We start from the raw sequence: 22,500 nt of genomic DNA on the forward strand, positions 1-22,500 counted from the left end.
GTGGTGGGGAATTGGTGTGATGGGTGTGGTGTTCAGAATGGTGGTGGTGGAGGAGTGGTGGTGGGGGTGGTGTGTGTGGGTGTAGTGTTCAGGATTGTACAGGGTAGTGGAGGTGGTGGTGGGAGTGTAGTGGGTGCAGATTGTGGTGATCAAGAATAGTGGTAGTGGAGGTGTGGTGGTGGGGTGGTGTGGTGGAATTGTGGTGTGTCAGAAATCGAAAGTAGGTAGTGGAGGTGGTGGTGGGGTGGTGTGGTGGGTGTGGTGATCGAGAATAGTGGTAGTGGAGGTGGTGGTGGGGGTGGGTGTGTGGTGGGTGTGGTGGATCGAAATAAAAGTGGTAGTGGAGGTGGTGGTGGGGTGGTGGTGGGTGTGTGTTCAAAGAGTGGCAGGGAGGTGGGTGGGAGTGGTGTGTGTGGTGGGTGTGGGTGATCTGAAATAGGTGGTAAGTGAGGTGGAGGTGGGGTGGTGTGGGTGGGGAAACTGAGATAGGTAGTGGTGGGTGGTGTGGTGTGGTCAGAAAAGGACTAGCCAGGTGAGTGGAGGTGGTGGGAAGGTGGTGGTGGTGTTCAATTGGGTGTGGTGTTAGTGGTGGTGAGTGGAATTGGTGGGTGGGGGGTGGTGTGGTGGGTGTGGTGTTCAGGGAAATAGTGGTGAGTAAGGGAGGTGGAGTGGTAAGGGTGGTGGGTGTAAGTGGGGTGGTGTTCAAGGAAATAGTGGTAGTGGAGGTGGTGTGGTGGTGTGGGGGTGGTGTCTGAAATAGGGTAGGAGTGTGGGGTGGTGAGTGGGTTGGTGTAGGTGGGGATGATTGACCGATGCTAGTTTGTTACCTCTCCCTGAAGCTCCATTTGTTTTGTGGTTGTATATATATATTTCACTTTTTTTACATAAACTAGGTGGAATGATAAAAAAGTATAAATAGCAACTTCGACGTATTCAATTGCGAAGCGTTCTTTTTCAATTTTGAGTTGCACAAGCTCTTTTTTTTCATCACTTCTGCAAGACCCGTAGCATCAAGTTTGGGTACCAAGTCTCTAACGTTCTTTTCGAAAATTCTTTGCATTTTTGAGCATGAGGAAATATTGGTCATTATTTTAAAATATAGCAGAGAGAGATAGGGAAGGAGGTGGAGGACGAGGAAAAGTAAGAAGATCATTGAGAGAAACAGGATGAGCAGGAGGAGGAGAAGGCAGGAAGAAGAGTAAGAGGAACAAGAGAGGAGGAGGAGGAGAGGAAGTAGGTGGTATGCTGAAGAGGCGGCTGACGGAGGAGAGAAGAAAGGACGCCAGGGGAGGAGGAGGACATGCCTTGTGTATGAAACTGGCCACTTTCTTTTCACGTAATCCTTATCTTTCTTACTTTCTAATCTCAAAAGATAAATTGTGCTTGAAATCTAAGTCTCTGGGAAAGGAAAGGTGAGCCAGTTTGCGCGCAGGAGGGAGAGAGAGAGAGAGAGAGAGAGAGAGAGAGAGAGAGAGAGAGAGAGAGAGAGTGAGAGAGAGAGAGAGAGAGAGAGAGAGAGAGAGAGAGAGAGAGAGAGAGAGAGAGAGAGAGAGAGAGAGAGAGAGAGAGAGAGAAGGTAAAACAAACCAAGACGAACGGTATTACAAGTACAAGACAAAGGAAAAGATTAAAAGAACTTGTGCAGTCAAAGAATTGGAGGTTTGTTTTGCCAGCTATTCTCTCTCTCTCTCTCTCTCTCTCTCGTACTGCTTTTAGATTTTGGTTCTATCTATATTTTTTCATTTTCAGCTATTCCCTTTTCTTTCATTTGGTTCTTCACCGCCATACGTTTTTTTCGTTTTCTTTTTTTTCTCTCGTGCGCGTCCTTTCCCAAACATTTTTCCTCCTGCACCTTTCTTCAAAGCTCTTCAGTCCAATTTCTTTCATTGCTTCATTCTTCAAATTGTTTGTGTATTTTGAGCCCAAGTGTTATTTTCGCTTATGTCTTCCTTGGACGGCTGCTCTTCCTCCTTCTCCTCCTCCTCCTCTTCCTCCCTCCTCCTCCTCCTCCTCCTCCTCCTCCTCCTCCTCCGCTCCTCCATCTGCCCTTCGTTCCAGCTTTTTCTTCTTCTTTTCCTCCCCTTTCATCAATTTTTATTTTGTGCCCTCCGTCATTTTCTTTGGCTCACATTCCTCTTCTGTGTGGGCGTTGTGTGTGTGTTTGTGTGTGTGTGTGTGTGAGTGTCTGTGTGTGTGTGTGTGTGTGTGTGTGTGTGTGTGTGAGTGCACTCTCTCTGTCTGCTGCGGGTCTCACTCGAGACAGCCAGCTTGTTCCTATACGGAAGGAAGTTCAGAGCTCAGTGACCGATCTTTGCAGGTACGACTGAGGACCACTCATTACACAAAACACCTGACAACACAAGGTCACAACTCCTCGCCTTACGTCGCGTACCCACCACTGCTAGGTGAACAGGGCTACACGTGAAAGAAGATAAACCTAACTTATCCTCACCGGTCGGGGAATCGAACCCGGTCCTTCCTGGTTGCTAGGCAGACAGCTTTCCAACCACTGAGCTACTGGACCGTGTGTGTGAGTGTGTGTGTGTGTGTGTGTGTGTGTGTGTGTGTGTGTGTGTGTGTGTGTGGCTATTCTTTCTTTTATTCGCATTCTCAAAAGATTAGAAGAAAACGTCTGTATCTTTTTAGTCTTCCTAAGTTTTATTTTATTATTTTTAGCATATGAACATAATTTCAGTGATATGGAGATTCATTCTTTATGTTCTTTCTTCCTTTCAGAAAGCCAAAGCCTCGCAGAAACGCAAAGCCCCAAAGTAAGAATTCATGCTGCTACTTGATTTCTATATTAGCACTTTTATGGTGAATCGTTAGCACATAAATGTTGTACTCTGGATGTCATGTGTGTTATTAGTGCGTGTGTGTATGTGTGTGTGTGTGTGTGTGTGTGTGTTGGGGGATTGCTGGCAGATATGGCTTCAACACAGTGTGTGTGTGTGTGTGTGTGTGTGTGTGTGTTGGGGGATTGCTGGCGAATATGCTTCAACACAGTATGTATTAATGATTCTCTCTCTCATTACACATTTTTGCCAAACACGCACTACTCTTTCTCTCTCTCGATTCCTCTCTCTCTCAACTCTCTCTCTCTCTCTCTCTCTCTCTCTCTCTCTCTCTGCCTCTCTGTCTCCCTTTCTCCGTTATAAAATTCCTGGCAACGGTTTCTTAATTAACTCATTAACCTTTACCTCAATGTGATGCAGTTTTCCAGGCGGTGATGGAGTAGTAATGTAACTCTGCAGGATTTCAGGTGACAGGTATTAATGGGTTAGTGAGGCACGTGCGAGGAGGAGGGGAGGAGGAGGAGGAGGAGGAGGAGGAGGAGGAGAAATACAGGTAGGAGATACATCAGGAAGAACAGACACCAGAGAGACCTCTCAGGTCCTATTGGTGAGGGTGTTCTGCTTACTACCACTACTACTAGTGACGATTTACGTGTGGTAGGATGAGTATCTCTAGGGAATAGATGAAGGCTCTTTCCCACTCACCTGTCCCTCCGGCAACGTGCCGGCAGGGAAGTAGTTAGAAGAGAAACACCATGTGCCCTTTTAATTAAGAAAGGGGGAATTTACAGGCAAAGAGAGGAATAAGAGGAGGAGGAGAGGAGGAGGTGGATTAGGGAGATGATGACAATGGGGGTGTGGAGTGAGTGAAGAAACGGAGAAAGGGGAAAGTGTTGGAGGGAGAGGACAAAGGGGATTGCGAGAAGGAGGAGGAGGAGGAGGAGGGAATACATAAAGATACATGGGAAGAACAACAGACACCATAAAGACCTGGTGGTCCTATTGAGGGTGTCCTCTTGTTTACTACCACTACTACTAGTAATCTCCGTGCGGTAGGACAGGATAGAGACAGGAGGTAGAGATGATAATGAAGTGGAGATAGGGGTGATGAAAACGAAGAAAAGGAAAGTGGAGGAAAAGACAGGGGTTGAGGAGGTGGAGGAGTAGGGTGTGAGAAGTAAGGAAAGGAGGAGGAGGAGGAGGAGGATATGAGTGATGGTGTGGTAATAGCAGTGAGTGATTATGAAAGAGGAAGAAGGAAAATGGAAGGATGGTGTGGTAATAGGCAGTGAGTGACAGAAGAGAAGAAGGGGAAAAGAAGGAGAGGAGGAGGGGAGGAGGTGGAGAAAAGGAGGAGAAGGGAGAGAAGGTGGAGGAGGAGGAGGAGGAGAAGGAGGAAGGACGGTGATATATTAGAGTACCACGCAGAGATAAATTTTATACTTGGACGACGCAGAGAGAGAGAGAGAGAGAGAGAGAGAGAGAGAGAGAGAGAGAGAGAGAGAGAGAGAGAGAGAGAGAGAGAGAGAGAGAGAGAGAGAGAGAGAGAGAGAGAGTAATAAAAGAAGCCACAGTGGGTCGTGTGTAAATAAAGGGACGACTTGGGACACACATTTGCCTGCCAGAAACGGAGGCTGGAAAAGTCCATTTTTTGTCGCGGGGGAGTCCGAGGTAAAGTCTGAGTGGGAGGTGGTTGTAAGGCAGTCAGAGCTACAGAAGGGAGGAGGAGGAGAAAGCCAAAGGAGGCTCAAGGAGGTAGAAGAAGAAGAGGAGGAGGAGGAGGAGTAGGAGGAGGTGGAGAATGCTGTTAGGTGTTAAAAAAATGTAAAGATGAAACACAGTAAAGAAGGAAGAAAAAGAGGAAGAGAAAGGAGAGGATGGAGGAGGAGGAGGAAGAGAAGCGGAGGGGAAGAAGGAGAGGATCAGGAGGAGAGGAGGAAAGGCTGAAGCAGAGGAAAGGGTGGGCCTAGTGGGAATTAAGGGAGTGGATGCGAGGGGGAAGCTGAATGCACGCTCATCCACTCTCGAGCGAGCGAGAGAGCGAGAGAGAGAGAGAGAGAGAGAGAGAGAGAGAGAGAGAGAGAGAGAGAGAGAGAGAGAGAGAGAGAGAGAGAGAGAGAGAGAGAGAGAGAGAGAGAGAGAGAACGGTGAAAATTGCAATACTATAAAATAATTTAAATTGATACCAAGAAATGGACTCAAACTGCCTCTGTATTTTATTGTACGTGATTTTTTTTTTCTGGCTCATTGAATTATTTTTTCCGGCAGAAGGGAAATGAAAAGTATCAGCTCAGGTTAATTTGCATTTTGGTTCGCTGCTAATCCACTCCCGTTTGGAATTAGGCGCGAGTGTTATTTACCTCAAGGAAGGAAAAAGAGGGGAAAAAAAGTTAAGCATCGTGGAGGGAAGAAAATTCATTACTTTATATTAATCGACAGCGAATGAATTAGGCAAAAATTATAAAATGTTTTTATCACAGGAAAAACAAAACGACTTGCATTTCTATACAGGTGAACTGAATCAGAAAAAGCATAAAATGTATATATGTATATTTATTGCATTTCTGTACTTGTAATATGAATCAAGTCTAAAAACGCGTATTAATTATAGAAAAATACTAGCATTTCAATTTACAGGAAAAATTTATCTAGCTACATAAATCATCATAGTAAACATGTATTTATTATATACATGTGGATGTATCAGCTATATCCCCTCAAAAAAAATGTGAAGGAAAACATGAAAATCTGTGCATGTAAAATTAATCAAGTTACAAATCACCTTAGGCTAAAAACACACGCATAACTATACAGTAAAACTAATTCATCCCCACAGAACCCTAATTACTTACATGAAAACAACCATTTGCTTTGAAGGTAAAATATTTAAGAGTAAATAATAAAAAGTCAATCTGTGATAAAAAATTATACCGAGAATTGCTGTTTTAATCCCGCCGAAAGGGATTAAGTGGGAGAACTGATTATTTAAAATAGTTTTCATTATGGACAAAAAATAATATCAAGTGTATATAAATTACGGGAGAATGTATTTCCGGGAAAATAGCAGTAAAAAGACTCCTTTTTGGAAAAACAACAGCAAAACCGAATCTGATGATAGAAAACAGCAAAAAACTAAAGCATTGTGAACACAGCAGTAAAAACTAAAACATTGTGAAAACAGCAATAAAACCAGATTATTGTAAAACAAATGTGAATGATTCTGGAAATAGCATTAAAGCCTGAATCATTGTTGAAACATTAATAAAAAACGTATTTTGTCAAAAATTACAATAAAAAACGAATGATTGTAAGAAAAATGGCAATGAAAACTCAGTTGTTGTTGAAAGCAGCAATACGAAGCGAGCAATTGCGAAAATAGTAATGAAAACCCGATCTCTGTAAATATAGCGACAAGAAACGTGTCATTGCTGAAAACATGCCCGGCGATGCTCCCGCCCATAGTGATGTTATTCCTCCGCTCGTGCGTTCCTTCCTTCCTCCTCCTGCTTCCTCTTTAGCTTCTGCAACTTGCTTATGAATCTTTTATCTTAATACTCAATTCATTTTAATTATTCATCAATACCTTTCTTGCTCCCTTCCTACTCTTCTTCCTTCCTTTCTTCCGTCCTTGCTCCTCTCCGTCTCCATTTTCCCTTTCATTCATGAATTACTTTCGTGGCAATGTTCCTGCTTCCTTTTCTTTTTCTTTTTTCTTTTATTTTATTTTTTTTAATTTTTGAGCGGTTGTTATTCCTCTAGTATTTTTGTTGTGCTATATTTTTCATGGGATCCATATTGTAACGCTTATTTCTTATTTTCCATAACATTAATCTTGTTTCGCCTAATTCAATAGTCATTTATACACTTCTCTTTCCTTTTTCTACTTCCCCTTCCTGTTAATGAAATCAATTTGTCATTTTTACTTTACATCCTCATTCTCAGGATATCCTGTCAGTCGTTTCTGATTCAGTTCACCACTATTTTTTTTTTTTATTCCTTTTTTCCCAGTTTCTCATAGAATAAGATTTATCTGTTGCTGACTCTATATGACCGGACCGCAGAATGTAATATAAAAGGCCACGAATTGCCCCATAAATACCGCATCAGTCGAAGTGGAGGAAAAGTCGCTTTGGAATCCTTCTTTAACTTGCACATGTTGAAGAAAAAATGTGGCTCGGTGATGCTAAGACGAAATATTTAAGAGCGATCTATTGCGGCCTTCAAGGGGAGATTTGCCACCACTTATATCACTGAATACTTATCAGTAGTATCACTGTCCTAAGATTGAATTTAGTAATGCATATAAAGATCCTCCGCCACCAATAACACCCAAAATTTGTGAGCACCAGTCAGTTGGGATGATTCTAGTTCACTATTGCTGTTGTGTGGATTCTCTCAACACAACATGGAATATTTATGAGGCAGCAATCGAGCAAGGAAGCGCTGAGTTCCTGTGGTCTCTCAGTTGCGAAGTTAATACAGAAGAAAATAAGGAGAACACGAGCCGGGCGAGGCTGTGTATCTTGCTGCGTCGGCTGATTGGTGCCATGACGAAGGACAATCTGTAAGTATTGGTGGAACTAGGACCTGCCTTTGCCTCACGACGGGCAAACATCATCTGTGGCGCTGCCCGGAGTCTTGATGGCGAGTAAACATTCTCTGAATAACCTTTCCTAGCCATCAGCGAGTGAGCAGACGCCAAACTGAGAAGCAGCATCTTTACCATCATTCCCTCCTTAGTTGACGAGAAATAATAATCCAGAAAAAAGAGAGCAGTGTTACGGTGGGTAGGCCCATACTGTACCAAGGATGTTTTTATTTTGTGCCAAAAGTATTACTTACAAATTAGATGGACCTTATGTGTAGTATATAGGCGGCGTCTTGGTCTACTCCATTCTAAGGGACGAACTCCATATCTATGAGGGCTCCTCATTTCTGCTTACCTGGGGACGCAGCATCAGCCAGCAGTGAGATTCTGCCTTTGGGACGATGTAATCTGACGTATGCTGAGGGACAATGCGCAGTAGCAAGCACATTTTCTTGGGTGTGAGTCCACCTGACGAGCAGGCCTGGAAAAACCTACCATTGTACCGTAGAGAGATCTTCTGCTAACCACATAGTACATATTTTCTCTTGCCAATAGGTTTCACTATAACGCTGGCACAAGGGATGTTCAAGTTCCGGTGACACCAAGCTGGGATTTTTCAGTCACCGCCGAGTGGCCTAAGACTACCCACATGCCGTCCAGAAGACCACCTATCAACCCGGACTCTAGATTCTAGGATCAAAGATGAGCTCCATGGGACAGCATGAGCCAATGCAAGATGGCACCACTGTAAACACTTGCCTGCTCCACAACGGGCTTGGGCCGACCATCAGGCCCTGCTACGCAAGCCTACTGGCGCCACAGGCGCCATTAAGCGATCACTTAGTACCCTGCAGAATTTTTTTCTTAGGAGAGGCAAGGAGAAAGTACAAATATGAGTGGCTATACATCGCAGAATTCGACTAGGCATCTCCAAATTAATTGTAAGCTAGATTTCCTGAGGGGGAAAGCATACGTAGAAGAACTCGACATAATAGCAATCACAGACATGAGTATGTATTGCAAAAGATAAATGAGGTGGATGATGGGGGACAGTTGGGTTATAGTAATCACAGGTAGATGAGGTTCAACTTAGATGGCCCGGTAACTCTGTGCAATAACAAACTGGCATGTTGGTGCCAGCTTTGGAAGAGCTTAACGCCTCCAAATGGTCTAGTGGTCAGCGATGCCTGAAAGCTTCTACTCCGCGAGCCGGGTTCTCGAATCTGGCCCGGAGTAAACCCCTATCGGCCTGGTCGATAAATGGGTACCTGGGGAAACCTGGGGAAGGTAAACTGTGGTAACTGGATGTCACACTGGCCTTGGGTCCCCGGATTATGTAAGGCTCCCCTCCCACCACAGGCTTAAGGGCCAATGTTACGGAGATGAGCACCGAGGTTGCCACGCGCTGCTGCAGCGTATGCCCCCAATCCTTTACCTTACTTATTTATCTTAAAGCATCAGTAGCGCTGAGTCACCCTCATGCTATATACATAGCATTGCATTAGTTAGACCTCATCTTGATGATGCTGTTCAATTTTGGTTTCCTTGCTAAAGAGATGGACATCACAATACTAGAAAATAGCCACAGAGGAATGATGACAGTATGGTTTATAGATTGAAAACTTCCAAAAATGACAACCTACTCATTAAATTTTCCACGATAAGCGAACGATGCGAGGATACTTGATCGAAGTTCATAAATGGATTTTTTTTTACAGCTAAGGAGACAGTTCAAGGGCGTAAAGAAAAAAAAGTCCGCTACTCACTGCTCCTGAATAAAGGTCGAGGTGTAACCAAAAGAGGTCAATTTCAGGGAGGAGGTGTCCTGAAGTACCCTCCCTCTGAAAGAAAAGAGCTCAAATCGTAAACAGGAGGAAATACAGATGAAGGAAGATTGATTCAGAGTTTACCAGCGTGAGGGATGAAAGAGTGAAGATGCTGCATGGTTAACTCTTGCATAAGGGGTTTGGACAGTATAGGGATGAGCATGTGTAGCAGAAGTCGTTGTGCAGCGGGGCCCGCGAGAGGGGGGGAGACATGCAGTTAGCAAAGTTCAGAAGAGCAGTCAGCATGAAAATATCGTCAGAAGAATGAAAGAGAGAGAAGAGAGGCAACATGGCGGCGGAATTTGAGAGGTAAAACACTATCAGTATGAGGAGGAGAGCTGATGAAACGAAAAGCCTTTCACTCCACTCTGTCAAGGAGAGCTGTGTGAGTGGGGCCCCCCCACACATGAGATGCATACTCCATACGAGGGCGGACAAGGCCCCTGTAAATGGATAGCAACTGTGCGGGGGAGAAGAACTGGCGGAGACAGTACAGAACGCCTTAGCCCTAGAGGAAGCTGATTTAGTAAAAGATGAGATATGAAATTTCCAGTTGAGATTTTGAGTTAAGGATAGACCGAGGATGTTTAGTGTTGAAGAAGGCGGTGGCTGAGTCGTCAAAGTAACGGCCTCGTATTCAGGAGGACGCGAGTTCAATCCCCGCCCGGTGCCACCAAGCTGGGATTTTTCAGCCGCCGCCGAGGGGCTTAAAACTACCCACATGCTGTCCAGAAGACCACCTATCAACCCGGACTTAGATCTCTGTGGATCAAAGATGAGCCTGGGAGGGCAGCATGAGCTAATGCAAGATGAAGCACTATAAACACTGCCTGCGCTACAGAACGGCCAAGCCGACCATCAGACTCTACCGAATGAAGCCTTGGACCGACCATCAGGATCCACCGGGAAGAAGCCTACTGGCGCAATAGGCTGCAATATAAAAAAAAAAAAAAAAAAAAAAGTTGGGTGTTGTCAAAGAATAGGGGATAGTTGTTTGGAAGATTGTGTCGAGTGGATAGGTGGAGAAACTGTGTTTTTGAGGCGTTGAAGGACACCAGGTTCCTCTTGCCCCAGTCGGAAATAATAAAAAGGTAAGGTCTGAGGCTAAGCGTTCTGTTGCCTCAACCTTGAATCGTTAAGTTCCTGTAGAGTGAATTTCCTATTAAATGAAGTTGAGTAATGCAGAGTGGAAGTCATCATGCATGGAAATGGATAGGACAGTTCGTTTTGGAAAGAAGATCATCAATGAACAACAGAAAGAGAGTGGGAGATAGGGACAAGAACCCTATGGGACACCACTGTTAGCATAGGTTTAGGGGAAGTTGCCTCAGTGACCGTCCCACCACCACAGCAGAAATAGAACGGTCCAGAAAAGGAAACTGGAGATAGGGTACAGAGAGAATAGAAACCATGGGAAGGTATTTTGGAAGCAAAGATTTGCGCGAACCCTATCAAAAAGCTTTTGATAGCATCAGCACAATATAAGGTTTCTCAAAGACAGCTAAGAGGATGACCAAGTCAGTTAGGGAAGGCAAGGGAGATCACCAGTAAGAACGCCTGCAGACCACTGGCGATCAGATAGAAGGTTAGAAGTGGAAAGGTGCTTTTGAATCTTACGGTTAAGGATTGATTCAAAAGCTTTAGATAGACAGAAAGTAAAGCTATAATTCGGTAGTTTGAGGGATTGGAACGGTCACCCTTCTTAGGCACAGGCTGTACAAAGGCATACTTCCAGCAGGAAGGAAAGGTAGATGTTGATAGGCAGAGGCGAGGGAGTTTGACCAGGCAGGGTTTCAGCACGGAAGGACAGTTTTTAAGAACAATAGGAGACACTCCATCAGGTCCATAAGACTTCTGAGAGTTGAGGCCAGAGAGGGCATAGAAAATATCATTTGGAAGAATCTTAATTTCATGCATGAAAGAGTCAGAGGGAGAGTGAATAGGAGGAATATGCCCAGAATCGTCCAGAGTGAAGTTCTTACAGAAAGTTTGAGTGAAGAGTTCAGCCTTAGAGATAAGTGAGACGGCAGTACTGCCGTCAGGGTTAAGAAGAGGCGGGAAAGAGGAAGAAATGAAATTAAAGAAGATATTTTGGCTAGATGCCAGAAGTCAGGAAGAATTAGAAGAAGCAAGATGTTGACATTTTCTATTGATAAAAGAAGTTTTGGTAAGTCGGAGAATAGATTTGCCACGATTCCGGGCTGAAATGTAAAAGGTCAAGTTAGGCATTGTTCGAAGGCTCTGGAACCTTTTGTGAGCTGCCTCTCTATGAGGATGATGTTAGTCGACAAATTCAGACTCAACAAGGACATAGCCAAGAATTAGTTTACATAAAGAGTGCCCATGGTGGATAATTGTAACAGGCAGCAGTCATTTCGTGTCCAAACACAAAAGATACTTTCAAAAAGATTAGATAAGTTCATGGATAGCGAGGTTAGGTGAGGAGGTCTAGAATGTTGGGCTCTCCAAGACAGTCGGGAATACGTGTAGGGTGCTGGACCACTAGATCGTTGAGGATAGAAGTTGTAGGCCTGTTTAACAGGCTGCTCAGTGAAAGAGGATGAAGGTCAAAGCTGGTGGTGAACATTGTCCTAGGATGGAGATTTGCGAAGGGAGAGGGGTCAAGATGTGCTCCACTTTTAGAGTTCAAGTAGTCAAAGAATTTTACATTGTTAGTAGAGTTAGGTGAGAGATAAACAGAACAGATGTATTTAGTAATAGAATGACAACGAAGTCTTAGCCAGATGGTGGAAAATTCTGAAGATTCAAGGGCACGAGAGTTAGTGATGTCCGTAGGCGCAACATCCAGCTTTGCATTGAAATTTAGGATAGAGAGAGTAGGAGGAACAGAGTAGAGATTGCTGTCAGTTGCTCAGAAACCTGTGTTTCTGGTGAGGAAGAGAAGGTGAGGTTTAGAGGAAGAGAGATGGTGTTCCACAGAATGAAAATTAGAACGAAGACCGCGAATGTTGCAGAAATTGAGAAGAAAGAGATTGAGGAGTTATCAAGACACCCTCTCGGGTCGGCAGCCAGAAGGGAGTCCTCCTATAATAAGCTATCGGAGAAAGGGAGAGAAAGAGTAGGCTATCAACGGAAAGGAATGGATAGACATATAAGAAGTCTATAAAAAATGATAGACAAATATAAAGCAACAGAGTCTATATATAAATGATAAATATAAGTTACACGAGTCAATAGAAACGATAAGCTAAAGGTGTGGTCACACTAGCTACTGATATCGCTGATACGGCTTGATCGGCCAGCCATTTGCGCTGCACTGGAGATTGATAACGGCTGCTTTGAGCTATCGATACGGTCCGTTTTCACTGGCATTTTCTGCTAGCGATAGCGGTAGCCGAATGGAGGATAATAAGAAACTATCGTTTATTCAGCATACATGCAATCAAAAATATTCCATTTTTTTTTTGAGAGGGACTTAAATGCAATAAAAGAGCTAGACGACAATACAAGAACATTTCCAAGTGTATATTTTTTAATGGAAATATAATATTTAGTTCTCATTTGACCTCGGGGGTACACTACCAAAACATTGTTAACACTGAAGAAGAAGAAGAAGAAGAAGGCCTGAAAACATGTCTTCCTTTTTCTCAGGTCCTCACTGGCTACAACAAGTGGCAAGAGTAATTGTGACAGAACGAATCCATGAAGTGCTTCCTCCATAGCGGCCAGTGTTGTTATGATATGATCAGCTAGCTAGCTAGCTAGCGGACTGTATGTGGTGTGACCAGATGTTGCAGGCGTATCGCTGGCAAGCCAAGGAAACAAAAGCCAGGCTAGCGGTAACAATAGCAAGTGTGACTTTAGGGTCGAGAGAGAGATGGAGGAAGCAGGCTACCAATAAGTAGCTATTCAACGGAAAGAAACCTAAGAAACTTACACTGAGGAAACCACACAAATACAAATTTAAGCTAAAGGAGTCTACAGAAAGGATAAACTAAGAGAGAGGGGAGGGAAGGAGTCGGCTATCAATAAGATATCAACGGAATTGGTTTAATTAAGAGAGGAGGCGGCAGGAGGATCGAGGAGATTAGCGAGTGCAAGGCATCGTGTTGGGAAGTAGTGAGGCAGTGGGAGGAGTGGCGGGGAGGCGAAGAGAAAGTGGATAGTTAAACAATGGTGGTGGGATAATCAGAAGAAAAGAGGCAGGAGGAAGATACAGAAACAAGGATTATAAATAATAGTAAGAGGAAAGAAAATAGAACAAAAAGATTGGTGAGTGAAAGGAGAGTGGAGAAAAGAGAAAATGATATCGAGGAAGGGAAAGAAAGCGTAAGACAGATAATGGCGGGGAAGTGAGAAGACAGGTCGCAAGAAGAAAATACAAGAGTTGGGAGATAAGAAGAGCAAGGATGAAAAGATATGAAAGAAATGTTGATGAAGCGAGAAGGAAAGAAGAAAAAGGAAGATACAGAAAACAAGGGTAAGAAAGTAGTACAAGTTAAGATAAATAGAGAGAAAAGATATGTTGGAAAAGTAATGAGATGAGAAAAGAAAATGTTTTAAGGAAAGAAAGTACAGAAAACCGCAGGGAAAGCGAGAAGAAAAGCAGAAAATATGTAGAAAACATGGAAGGAAAAGTAAAAGTGTTATAAAAGAAGGAACTGAAATGAAAAGGAGAAAAGGTGGAAAGAAAAATCATAATGAGGCAAAGAAGAGAAAAAGTTTAATAGATAAATAATGGCAGGAAAGCGAGACAAGAGGCAAGGAGGAAGGGTTAGAAAGTAATGGGAAAAGATACACTGAATAAATATGAGTTGAAAATTGAGAAGAATAGAGGCAACAAGGGAAAAAAAAGGATAAGAGGAAAAATAACTAGACGAAAGAAATATGAATGGAAAAGTGAGACGTGAGAGAAGAGGAGGAGGAGGAGAGAAAAATGATGCCAAGAAAAAGAAGGAAGAGACATGAGCGAAAATAATAATGAAAAGATGAAAGTATAATATAAAAAAAATAACGTTGGAAAGTGAGGGAAGAGAGGCAAAGAGAGAAAACAATAACGAGGAAAAAGAGAAGAAAAATATAAGGAAACATGAAAAGAAAGTAGATCAAATGTAATATAGAACTAATGATTAGAAATAATAAGAAAAGGCAAGAAAAGATAGCGGAAGAAAAATAGAGAAATGAAAAAATGGATGAGTTGAAAGGAAAGAAAATGTAGCAAATAGAGATGAAAAAGGATAAACAAAAATAGGAAGAAAAATTATAACGAGCGAAAGAAGAAAGAGGAAATAAAGGTAGAAGAGAAAGAAGAATTATTTAGGTTAAGATACGAAAGATCAAGAAGAAACAAGTAAATGAAGGAAAAAATACTCAAAGGAGAAAAATAAGTAAAAGGAAGATGAAAATATGCAGCGAAAGAGTTTGAAGAAAATATAAAATGTGATAAAAAGAGAGCAAGACCAAAGGCAGTAAATATACGGAGATGAAGAGGACGAAGAAGAATTAATTGGACAATGGGAGAATGATGAAGAAAATGAGAAGGAGAAAGAAGGGAAGATGAAATATGACAGATGAAGAAAGATCATGAGTAATAAATAAATAACGAGGAAGAAGAGGAAAAGAGGAGGGTAACATAACATGAAGGGAAACTAAGAAATGAGTAACAGAGAAAAGATGGATGAAATATGAAGGAGGAAGGAGCAAATGGATAAAATGTATATATAAAATAAGAGGAAAAGGGAAGAGTCAATAGATATGGAGAAAGAAGATGAAGAAAATGAGTAATGGAGAAAGAAGAATAGAGAGACATGAAGGTGATGAATTAGAAAGACAAGTTAATAAATTCCATAAAGAAAAAGAAAGAGTAAAAAGGAAGACAGATTATATGGGAATATAAATAAAGAAAGAGGAGGATAAAAGATATGTGTAAAATATAAAAGATAGTGGAGAAGAAAAGGAAGAGGGAAATATATTATGTAATAAAGATGAGGAGGAAGAAAGAAAACGAAAGAGAAGGTTAAATAAGATATGATGGCAGAAGAAGAGATGGCAATACATAAAGAAAAAATGAAGAATGATGGACGATGCAATAGTAAGAAGAGGAAAAAGAAGAGAACAGTGTTCAGAGAAGATTAACTTATGTAATCTGGAAATATTAATTTAATAATAAATGCGTAGATATGAAGAAAGAGGAAGAGGAGAATAAAATGAGGAAGAGGAGGACTAAACTGCCCAGTTCATTAATAATGATAAAAAAAAAAAAATTAACCAATTATCAGTTAACTCTGAAGATAAGAAAGAAAGAGGAAATATGAAAAATGAGAAATAGTGTAAAAATGAAACAATTATACCAAAACGAGAAAAATCACTCTTAAATATCTGTTATGATATATTTTGCACACAAAAATGGGCAAATAAATATTGAAACACAGTTTGTAATTTTTTTTGTCAGTTTCTGTTAAGAATTTCTTGCTTTGTTTGTTTGTTTGACAGATATTTTCTTTTACGTCCATACATTTGTTTTGTTTGCTCTTGTTGCAATTTTCTATCGTTAAACGTTTCTTTTGTTTTATGTATTTGTTTTTATTTTAAATTCTATCCATATTGAGACTATGTTAATTTATTTTGCTTGTATTTTTCCATCGATTTTTTCTTTGTTTCGTTTGATTTTTTTTCATCATTATATAATTTTTCACGTATTTTTTTTATGTCTAAGGATTACCACATTTATCCAACTCATTTCTTTTATTTATTTACTTCTATCTTTTTTTTTCATTCTTGCCTCTATCTCATGTATAGTATTTTCTTCCCCTCACTGGAGTGTGAAGAGATGTGCTCTACATTGATGGAGGGAAAGTGATGAGATTGCTGGCCTCCTCCTTATTGTTTATTTTTTCTTATTACTCTGCACTTCCTTGAGTACGGTGTCATGTATGAGGCTTTCAGGAGTCAGTCACTCTCTCTCTCTCTCTCTCTCTCTCTCTCTCTCTCTCTCTCTCTCTCTCTCTCTCTCTCTCTCTCTCTCTATTTAATATTAAATATATTTCACAAGAAGGAGTATTCAAAATTACATTCTCTTTTTAGGTATAACTATTTTAAGAGCCTGTGTATGTGACAATGAATGGTCGGGCGTTGACACACAAATATACAAATACAAAATACGAAAAGAAAAGAAAACATAAAACAATTTGGAATAATGTTGTTTGTCACTTTATATTTATGTACCACTAGCGCACTTTGGGTGTCTCGCCACCTGGAGAGCAGCCAGCTTTCACTTCCGTTGCGTGTTCATGTTTCTGGGGAGTGGCTGTTATGAACATGTTCCATAGGGCGTAGTCCTCTGGTTGTATATAAAAGTGCTGGTGCTGCATGGAGGTGATCGGAGGCACTTCCACGAGCTGGTCATTGGAGTGGAGTCCGTGAACTTCAGCGCGTGTGGAGCCTGCTGAGGTGGGGAATTTTGCATTCTGGGCTTTGTGGCACACCATCAGTGCGATATCACGGCGGTACCCAGCGACGTCACAGGACAGACGACTTTTTCAGGTGCGTTTCGCTTTAGCTCTTACCAGACGTAGTGCTCGTCGCTGCACTGCGTCGAGCTTCCTGGGCTGTGTGGCAGCACCGATATCCAGCATAGGGCAATCTGTACTCCAGACATGGTCGTATTTCAGCGCCTTGGATGAGAGTGAGGATGCCTGGGGTCGAGGATCTCGCTACTTCGCAGGCAGAGACTGCAGGGAGGCCTATGTAACAGCTCGGAATGGTGGCTCGAAGCAGACTTTGTCCACAGGACACCCCCAGGATCTTGATGATCCTGAGGGGTGACTCACTTCAAGACGGTGCTGCCCTGAGACTGCTCTGGAGAGGCGTCTGGGGGACCCAGGAGATGATCATGGCCTGCGTCTTCCAGTGGCGAGGGTGACTACCCTTCCTCCCCACTGTCTACACCAGGCTGAGCTGGCCCAGCATCTCTCGACGGCGCTGGGTTGCCCAGGCAGCAGGAGTGGAGGCGTGCAGTCATCGGCGGAAGGACACTGCTGTTAGCTGCAGGAGGAGATTGCTGAACATATGTTCTAAGGTAGGATCAGCTGAGCACGTGAAACTGTGTGTGGAACTGAGGCATGTACTGGTGAAGGCCTTGATGACTTCAGTTCTGATCACCACCTGAAGGGTCCTCTCCCTGGAGGTAACTTCTGGAGTTAGCACAGAGTGGCACCCTGGACAATTCTTGGCGCGAAGCTAATGAGCCCAGGGTGCCAAACCCTGTCAAAGCACCCAGAAATATTCAGGGCTACCACGAGTGTGTCCAGCAGGCCTTTGTATCCAGTGCGTTCTGCCAACTTTGGAGAGGAGGAGGAGGAGGTCTGCGTGGACTGCCAGGCCTGAAGCCAAACTGTTCGTCTGAGAGGATAGTATTCACTCAGGTGTTGACAGATGACTGGCAGCCACCACACGCTTCCAGCACCTTGCCCACCACAGAGAGTGCGAGATGGGTCAGCCATGGGGCTCGGACTCAAATTTTTTCTTAAATCGAACCACACTGCTCTCTCCTTCCATAGTGAAGGCCACTCTCTCTCTCTCTCTCTTTTTTTCTTTTTTTTAAACTGACGAATCTATTGTACACAACATATTTGTATTTTGCCGACGACACTTTATGCGATCGTTCGAGTAGCATATGTTTCACTGTGCACTTTTCAGGGCTTAAAATGTAACTTTTTTCTTGTGCATTATTTCAAAAGCCCTTTACACTTGTTCACTGTGTATTTAGCATCACTAGTGGTGTGGGGTATGTTCTTCGCCACCTGTGAGCAGCCACTTTTACCTGCTGGGTGGACATATCCTTCACTGTTGGCCCTGCTGCAGTGAATGTGTTCACAGGCGGGACACCCTGGAGGTGAAGGTCCGCTGTCGCTGGCTGGCGCGTGACCTCGGCACCCCGACCTGCTCGTGGCTGGAGAGTACCGTTCTCGTATCTCTCACAGCCTCTCGCGGGGGGAGCCTCAGTCTCGCCAGGTGTGGTACTCCTTGTACCTGGGCCTTGTGGAACACCATCAGCGCAGCGACGTCCCGGCGGTGCTCCAGAGTGTCTAGATGTATAATATCCTGAGGGGGCGGCTGGGGATTGTTCTCCTGTAACAGTCGCTGCACCCGCCGCTCCACCTTGTCCAGTCTCTGCAGGTGTGTGGCAGCGCTGGACATCCAGGTCAGAGCCCCGTACTCCAGGTAGGATCTTACCTGGGCCTTGTAGAGGAGCATAATTCCTCGCTTGTCGAGGAAATTAGCCACTCTACGAAGGGCAGAGACACGTAGGAGGCTTGGTGGGCGACGTGTTTCAGGTGGCGGTCAAGCGCAGCTCGGTCCAAGTCCACTCCGAGGATCCTGACGTAATCCTGGAGCGGGAGGGTGACGGAGCCAAACATCACCCTTCCTTCGACAGCTTGTGTGGCTGCCGAGGACCGAGAGATCACCATCGCCTAAGTCTTCTCAGGAGCAAAGTTCACCTGCCAGCGCTCCCCCCGTATCAAGCGTAGTTGCTGATTGACCTCTGCAACCGCTTGCTGGCTTTCTTGGCGAGGGTAGGAGAGGGATAGCGTGCAGTCGTCAGCGTATGCAGAGACTGCTGGCAGATTCCTGAGAAGGTCGTCGATGTACAGATTCCAGAGGACAGGTCCCAGCACAGATCCCTGAGGGACTGAGGCACCCACTGGGAGGTCCTAGTACTGCTGGCCGCCGACGACGACGTGGAGGCTTCTTCCTTAAAGGTAGTCGCTCATCAGCATCAGCAGGTGTCCTTGGATGCCTTTGGCACGAAGCTTCTCCAGCAAGCCCGCGTGCCACACCCGGTCAAAAGCACCCGCGATGTCGAGAGCGACGACAATGGTATCCAGGCCGGTGTCTAGTGAGTCCTGCCAATCCCTGGAGAGGAGCAGCAGGAGGTCTGAAGTGGAGCGGCCAGATCTGAACCCAAACTGCTGGTCAGTGATGAGGGCGTTGTTCTCGAGGTGGCGGGTGATGGCCTCCACCACTATTCTCTCGAAGATTTTTCCAACTACAGACAGGAGGGAGATAGGCCTGTAGTTGGCAGGGTCAGATCTGGCCCGCTTTTTGTGAACCGGCACCACACGAGCCTCCTTCCATATAGAGGGCCAGGTGTTCTCCCGGACACAGGCCCCGAACACCTCCGAGAGGGGTCCTGCCAGCTCACTGGAGCAGTGACGCAGCACATGTGGGCTAACGTTGTCAGGACCAGTGGCCTTCCTGACGTCCACCGCTCTTAGAAGGCGCTCCACTTGCTCCGGGTGTACCGCAACCTCTGTCAGGGTCTGGTTGCATTCCTGTGGCAGTTGTGGTGGAGGTCTGGTGGGGTTGGCGACGGACATCTTGGCAGAGAAAAGGTCAGCCAGGAGCTCTGTCTTCTCCTTGCTGCTGGTGGCTGTGGTGCCGTCCTGCTTGGTGAGGGGAGGGATTGTTTCTTGGTGGATGCTGCCTTGCTTTTCCTTATCAAGGGTCCACCAGGTCTTGCTGCCCACCCCAGGCCCGCACAGCTTGGCGCGGAGGTCTCTTTCCCACCTCCGTTTCGCCCATTTACTGGTGGCCACCATATTTTTGCACGCTGCTCGATGCAGGGCTTTGTTGCGGCGGGTTGGGCTCCTTTTGTAGCGGAGCCACGCAGAATATTTTCTTTCTGCAGCAAGGCGGCAGCGGTAACCAAACCAGGGCTGATCGGTGGGCTTGGAGGTGTACTGGCGGGTGTGGAATGTGGTCTCGTTGGAGAGCTTTGAGACGCTCAGTAAAGGCCTTCGCCATGGGCTCTGCTCGCCCAGACAGAAGGGTGTGCCAGTCTGTCTGCTGCAGGTCTCTTTTAAGGGATGGTCAGTCAGCTCTGTCCCATAGCCAGATAGTGTGGGAAGTGGCCTCATCCCGCGCCACGCCCACGTCTGCTCGGGTCATGATGGCGTGGTGGTCAGAGCTGCCTACCGGTCCAAGCTGTTGGCACGTGACCCTGCCCTCTCCCAGGTTCGAGATAACGGGGTCCAGCGTCCCGCCTCGCTCATGGGTCGGGAAGGTGACATGATCTGTCAGACCCTGCACCGTCAGGAGATTCTCGTAGGCGGCTCCCTCCATGTGCTGGTTTAAGTCGCCCACGATTAGGACATGCCTGCAGCGATGGAGAGTCAGCAGGTCGTCCATTTGCTCCGTCAGAAAATCCAGGGGGGCAGGCCCTTGCCTTGGGGGGGCGGTACATGGCACACAGGAGGAGAGCAATGCCATCTGCCAGAATTACTTTGAGAAACACCGCCTCTGTCGTGGGTGGTGTCTCTACTTCAAGTCTCTGGGTCTGCACTCCTTCCTTGAGGCACACTGCCACACCGCCGCCTTGAATTCCCTGCCGGTCTCTCCTGATCCAGTGGGTGTAGCCTGGAATCCTGCCGAAGGATAACTCCACCTCACTGTTGAGCCACGTTTCAGTCACCACAGCTATGTCCACGCGGTGCCTCTGGACAAAGCTGTGGGTCAGGTTCTCTCTCTCTCTCTCTCTCTCTCTCTCTCTCTCTCTCTCTCTCTCTCTCTCTCTCTCTCTCTCTCTCTCTCTCTCTCTCTCTCTCTCTCTCTCTCTCTCTCTCAAAATCACAGAGCCGCGCTACATTTCTTCCTCAGTAATAGTAATAATAACAATAAAAATAATAATAGTAATAATAATAATAATAATAATAATAATAATAATAATAATAATAATGATAATAATAAAAGGCCGTAATTCACCTGCCGACGTACCATTAGAGGTGAGGAAGTGGGTAAACTCAAACACGTTATTTTGCGTTACATTTAAACTTCATTTTTTCAACCAACATTTTTTATAGATATTTTTCCGAGGCTCCGCTGAAGACTCTGGGAGCAGGAGACTCGCTAATGATTGTCTCGATGCACAGGCGCCGCCACCCTGTAATTAGTGCAGGAGGAAGAAGAGGAGGAGGAGGAGCAGGAGGAGGAGGAGGAGTGGAGGAGGTAGCGGCATTGGTGGTGGTGATGGTGGTAGTTATTTTGGTGGTGGTGGAATTGGAGGGAGAACGAAGAGAGAAGAAAAGGAAGAAAAAGAAAAAAAAAGATGATGATTATGAAGCAAGAGGAAGAGGAGGTGGAGGGTTAGGAACACAAGGAGCAGAAATTGGAGCATATTAGACATCAGGAAAAGCATGAAGGAGAGAGAGGACGGCATGGAGGACGAACAATGGTTTAGGTAAAGTTTCATGGATACGCTGTAACTGCGCGTGGCCTCGGTGCTCATCTCTGTGTCACTAGCCATTGATGCTCTGGTGGACTAGGCCTCTAACCACAACACAGGGAAAGTATGACATCCTGGTTACCACAGTTTACCTTCCGCAGATTTCCCCAGGCATTCATTTATTGACCAGCCCAGGAGAGGATGAACAGCTGGGTGGGCTGCGCGCCGACTCCCCAGGCCGGGATTCAAACCTGGGCCCGCGGATTCGTGGTTAGGCATGGTAACCACTACACCACGGAGGCGCTGATAAATAATAGCACTGAACTTTTAACATTGCGAAATTAAATGTGAAAGGTAAAAGGAAAAGGGACAAATAATAAAGAAACTTGAAGCAAACGAAGTTCACGGATTGATAATATTAATTAGAGTGATTAGCAAGAAAACGGAATACATATACAGGAAAGTATCAACGTAGTGCAAGTTGGGACAGACAGGCAAGCATCCAGACAGACAGACAGACAGATGGAGAAACTGATGATATACTTATGGAAAAAAATATGGTAATGATGATGATGATGGCGGGGTGGGGTAGTGGTGGTGGTGATAATGATGGTAGATGTAGTGGTGGCGGGGGGGGAGATGGTGATAATGATAATAATGGTGGTGGTGGTGGTGGTGGTGATAATGGTGGTGATAATGATAGTGGTGGTGGTGATCATGAGGGTAGCTGTAGTGGTGGCGAGGGGGGGAGATGGTGATAATGATAATAATGGTGGTGGTGGTGGTGGTGATAATGATAGTGGTGGTGGTGATAATAATGATGGTGGTGGTGGTGGTGGTGGTGATGGTGGTGGTGGTGATGGTGGTGGTGATAATGATAGTGGTGGTGGTGATAATAATGATGGTGGTGGTGGTGGTGGTGGTGATGGTGGTGGTGGTGATGGTGGTGGTGATAATGATGGTGGTGGTGGTGGTGGTGGTGATAATGATGGTGGTGGTGGTGGTGGTGGTGATAATGATGGTGGTGGTGGTGGTGGTGGTGATAATGATGGTGGTGATGGTGGTGGTGGTGATAATGATGGTGGTGGTGGTGGTGGTGGTGATAAT

The 22,500-nt window shown here is 44.9% G+C and overlaps 1 protein-coding gene across 1 annotated transcript in view; it reads left to right on the top strand.

Moving 5' to 3' along the window:
* LOC126998181 (uncharacterized) overlaps positions 1 to 22,500 on the top strand; it is a 133,637-nt gene that overhangs the window by 63,548 nt on the left and 47,589 nt on the right. The window contains exon 5 of the mRNA XM_050859629.1: positions 2,737 to 2,771. Within this exon, the coding sequence (XP_050715586.1) occupies positions 2,737 to 2,771 (35 nt within the window). The remainder of the gene's footprint in view (positions 1 to 2,736; positions 2,772 to 22,500) is intronic.

This window comes from Eriocheir sinensis, chromosome 2 (genome assembly GCF_024679095.1).
Source record: "Eriocheir sinensis breed Jianghai 21 chromosome 2, ASM2467909v1, whole genome shotgun sequence".
NCBI lineage: Eukaryota > Metazoa > Arthropoda > Malacostraca > Decapoda > Varunidae > Eriocheir > Eriocheir sinensis.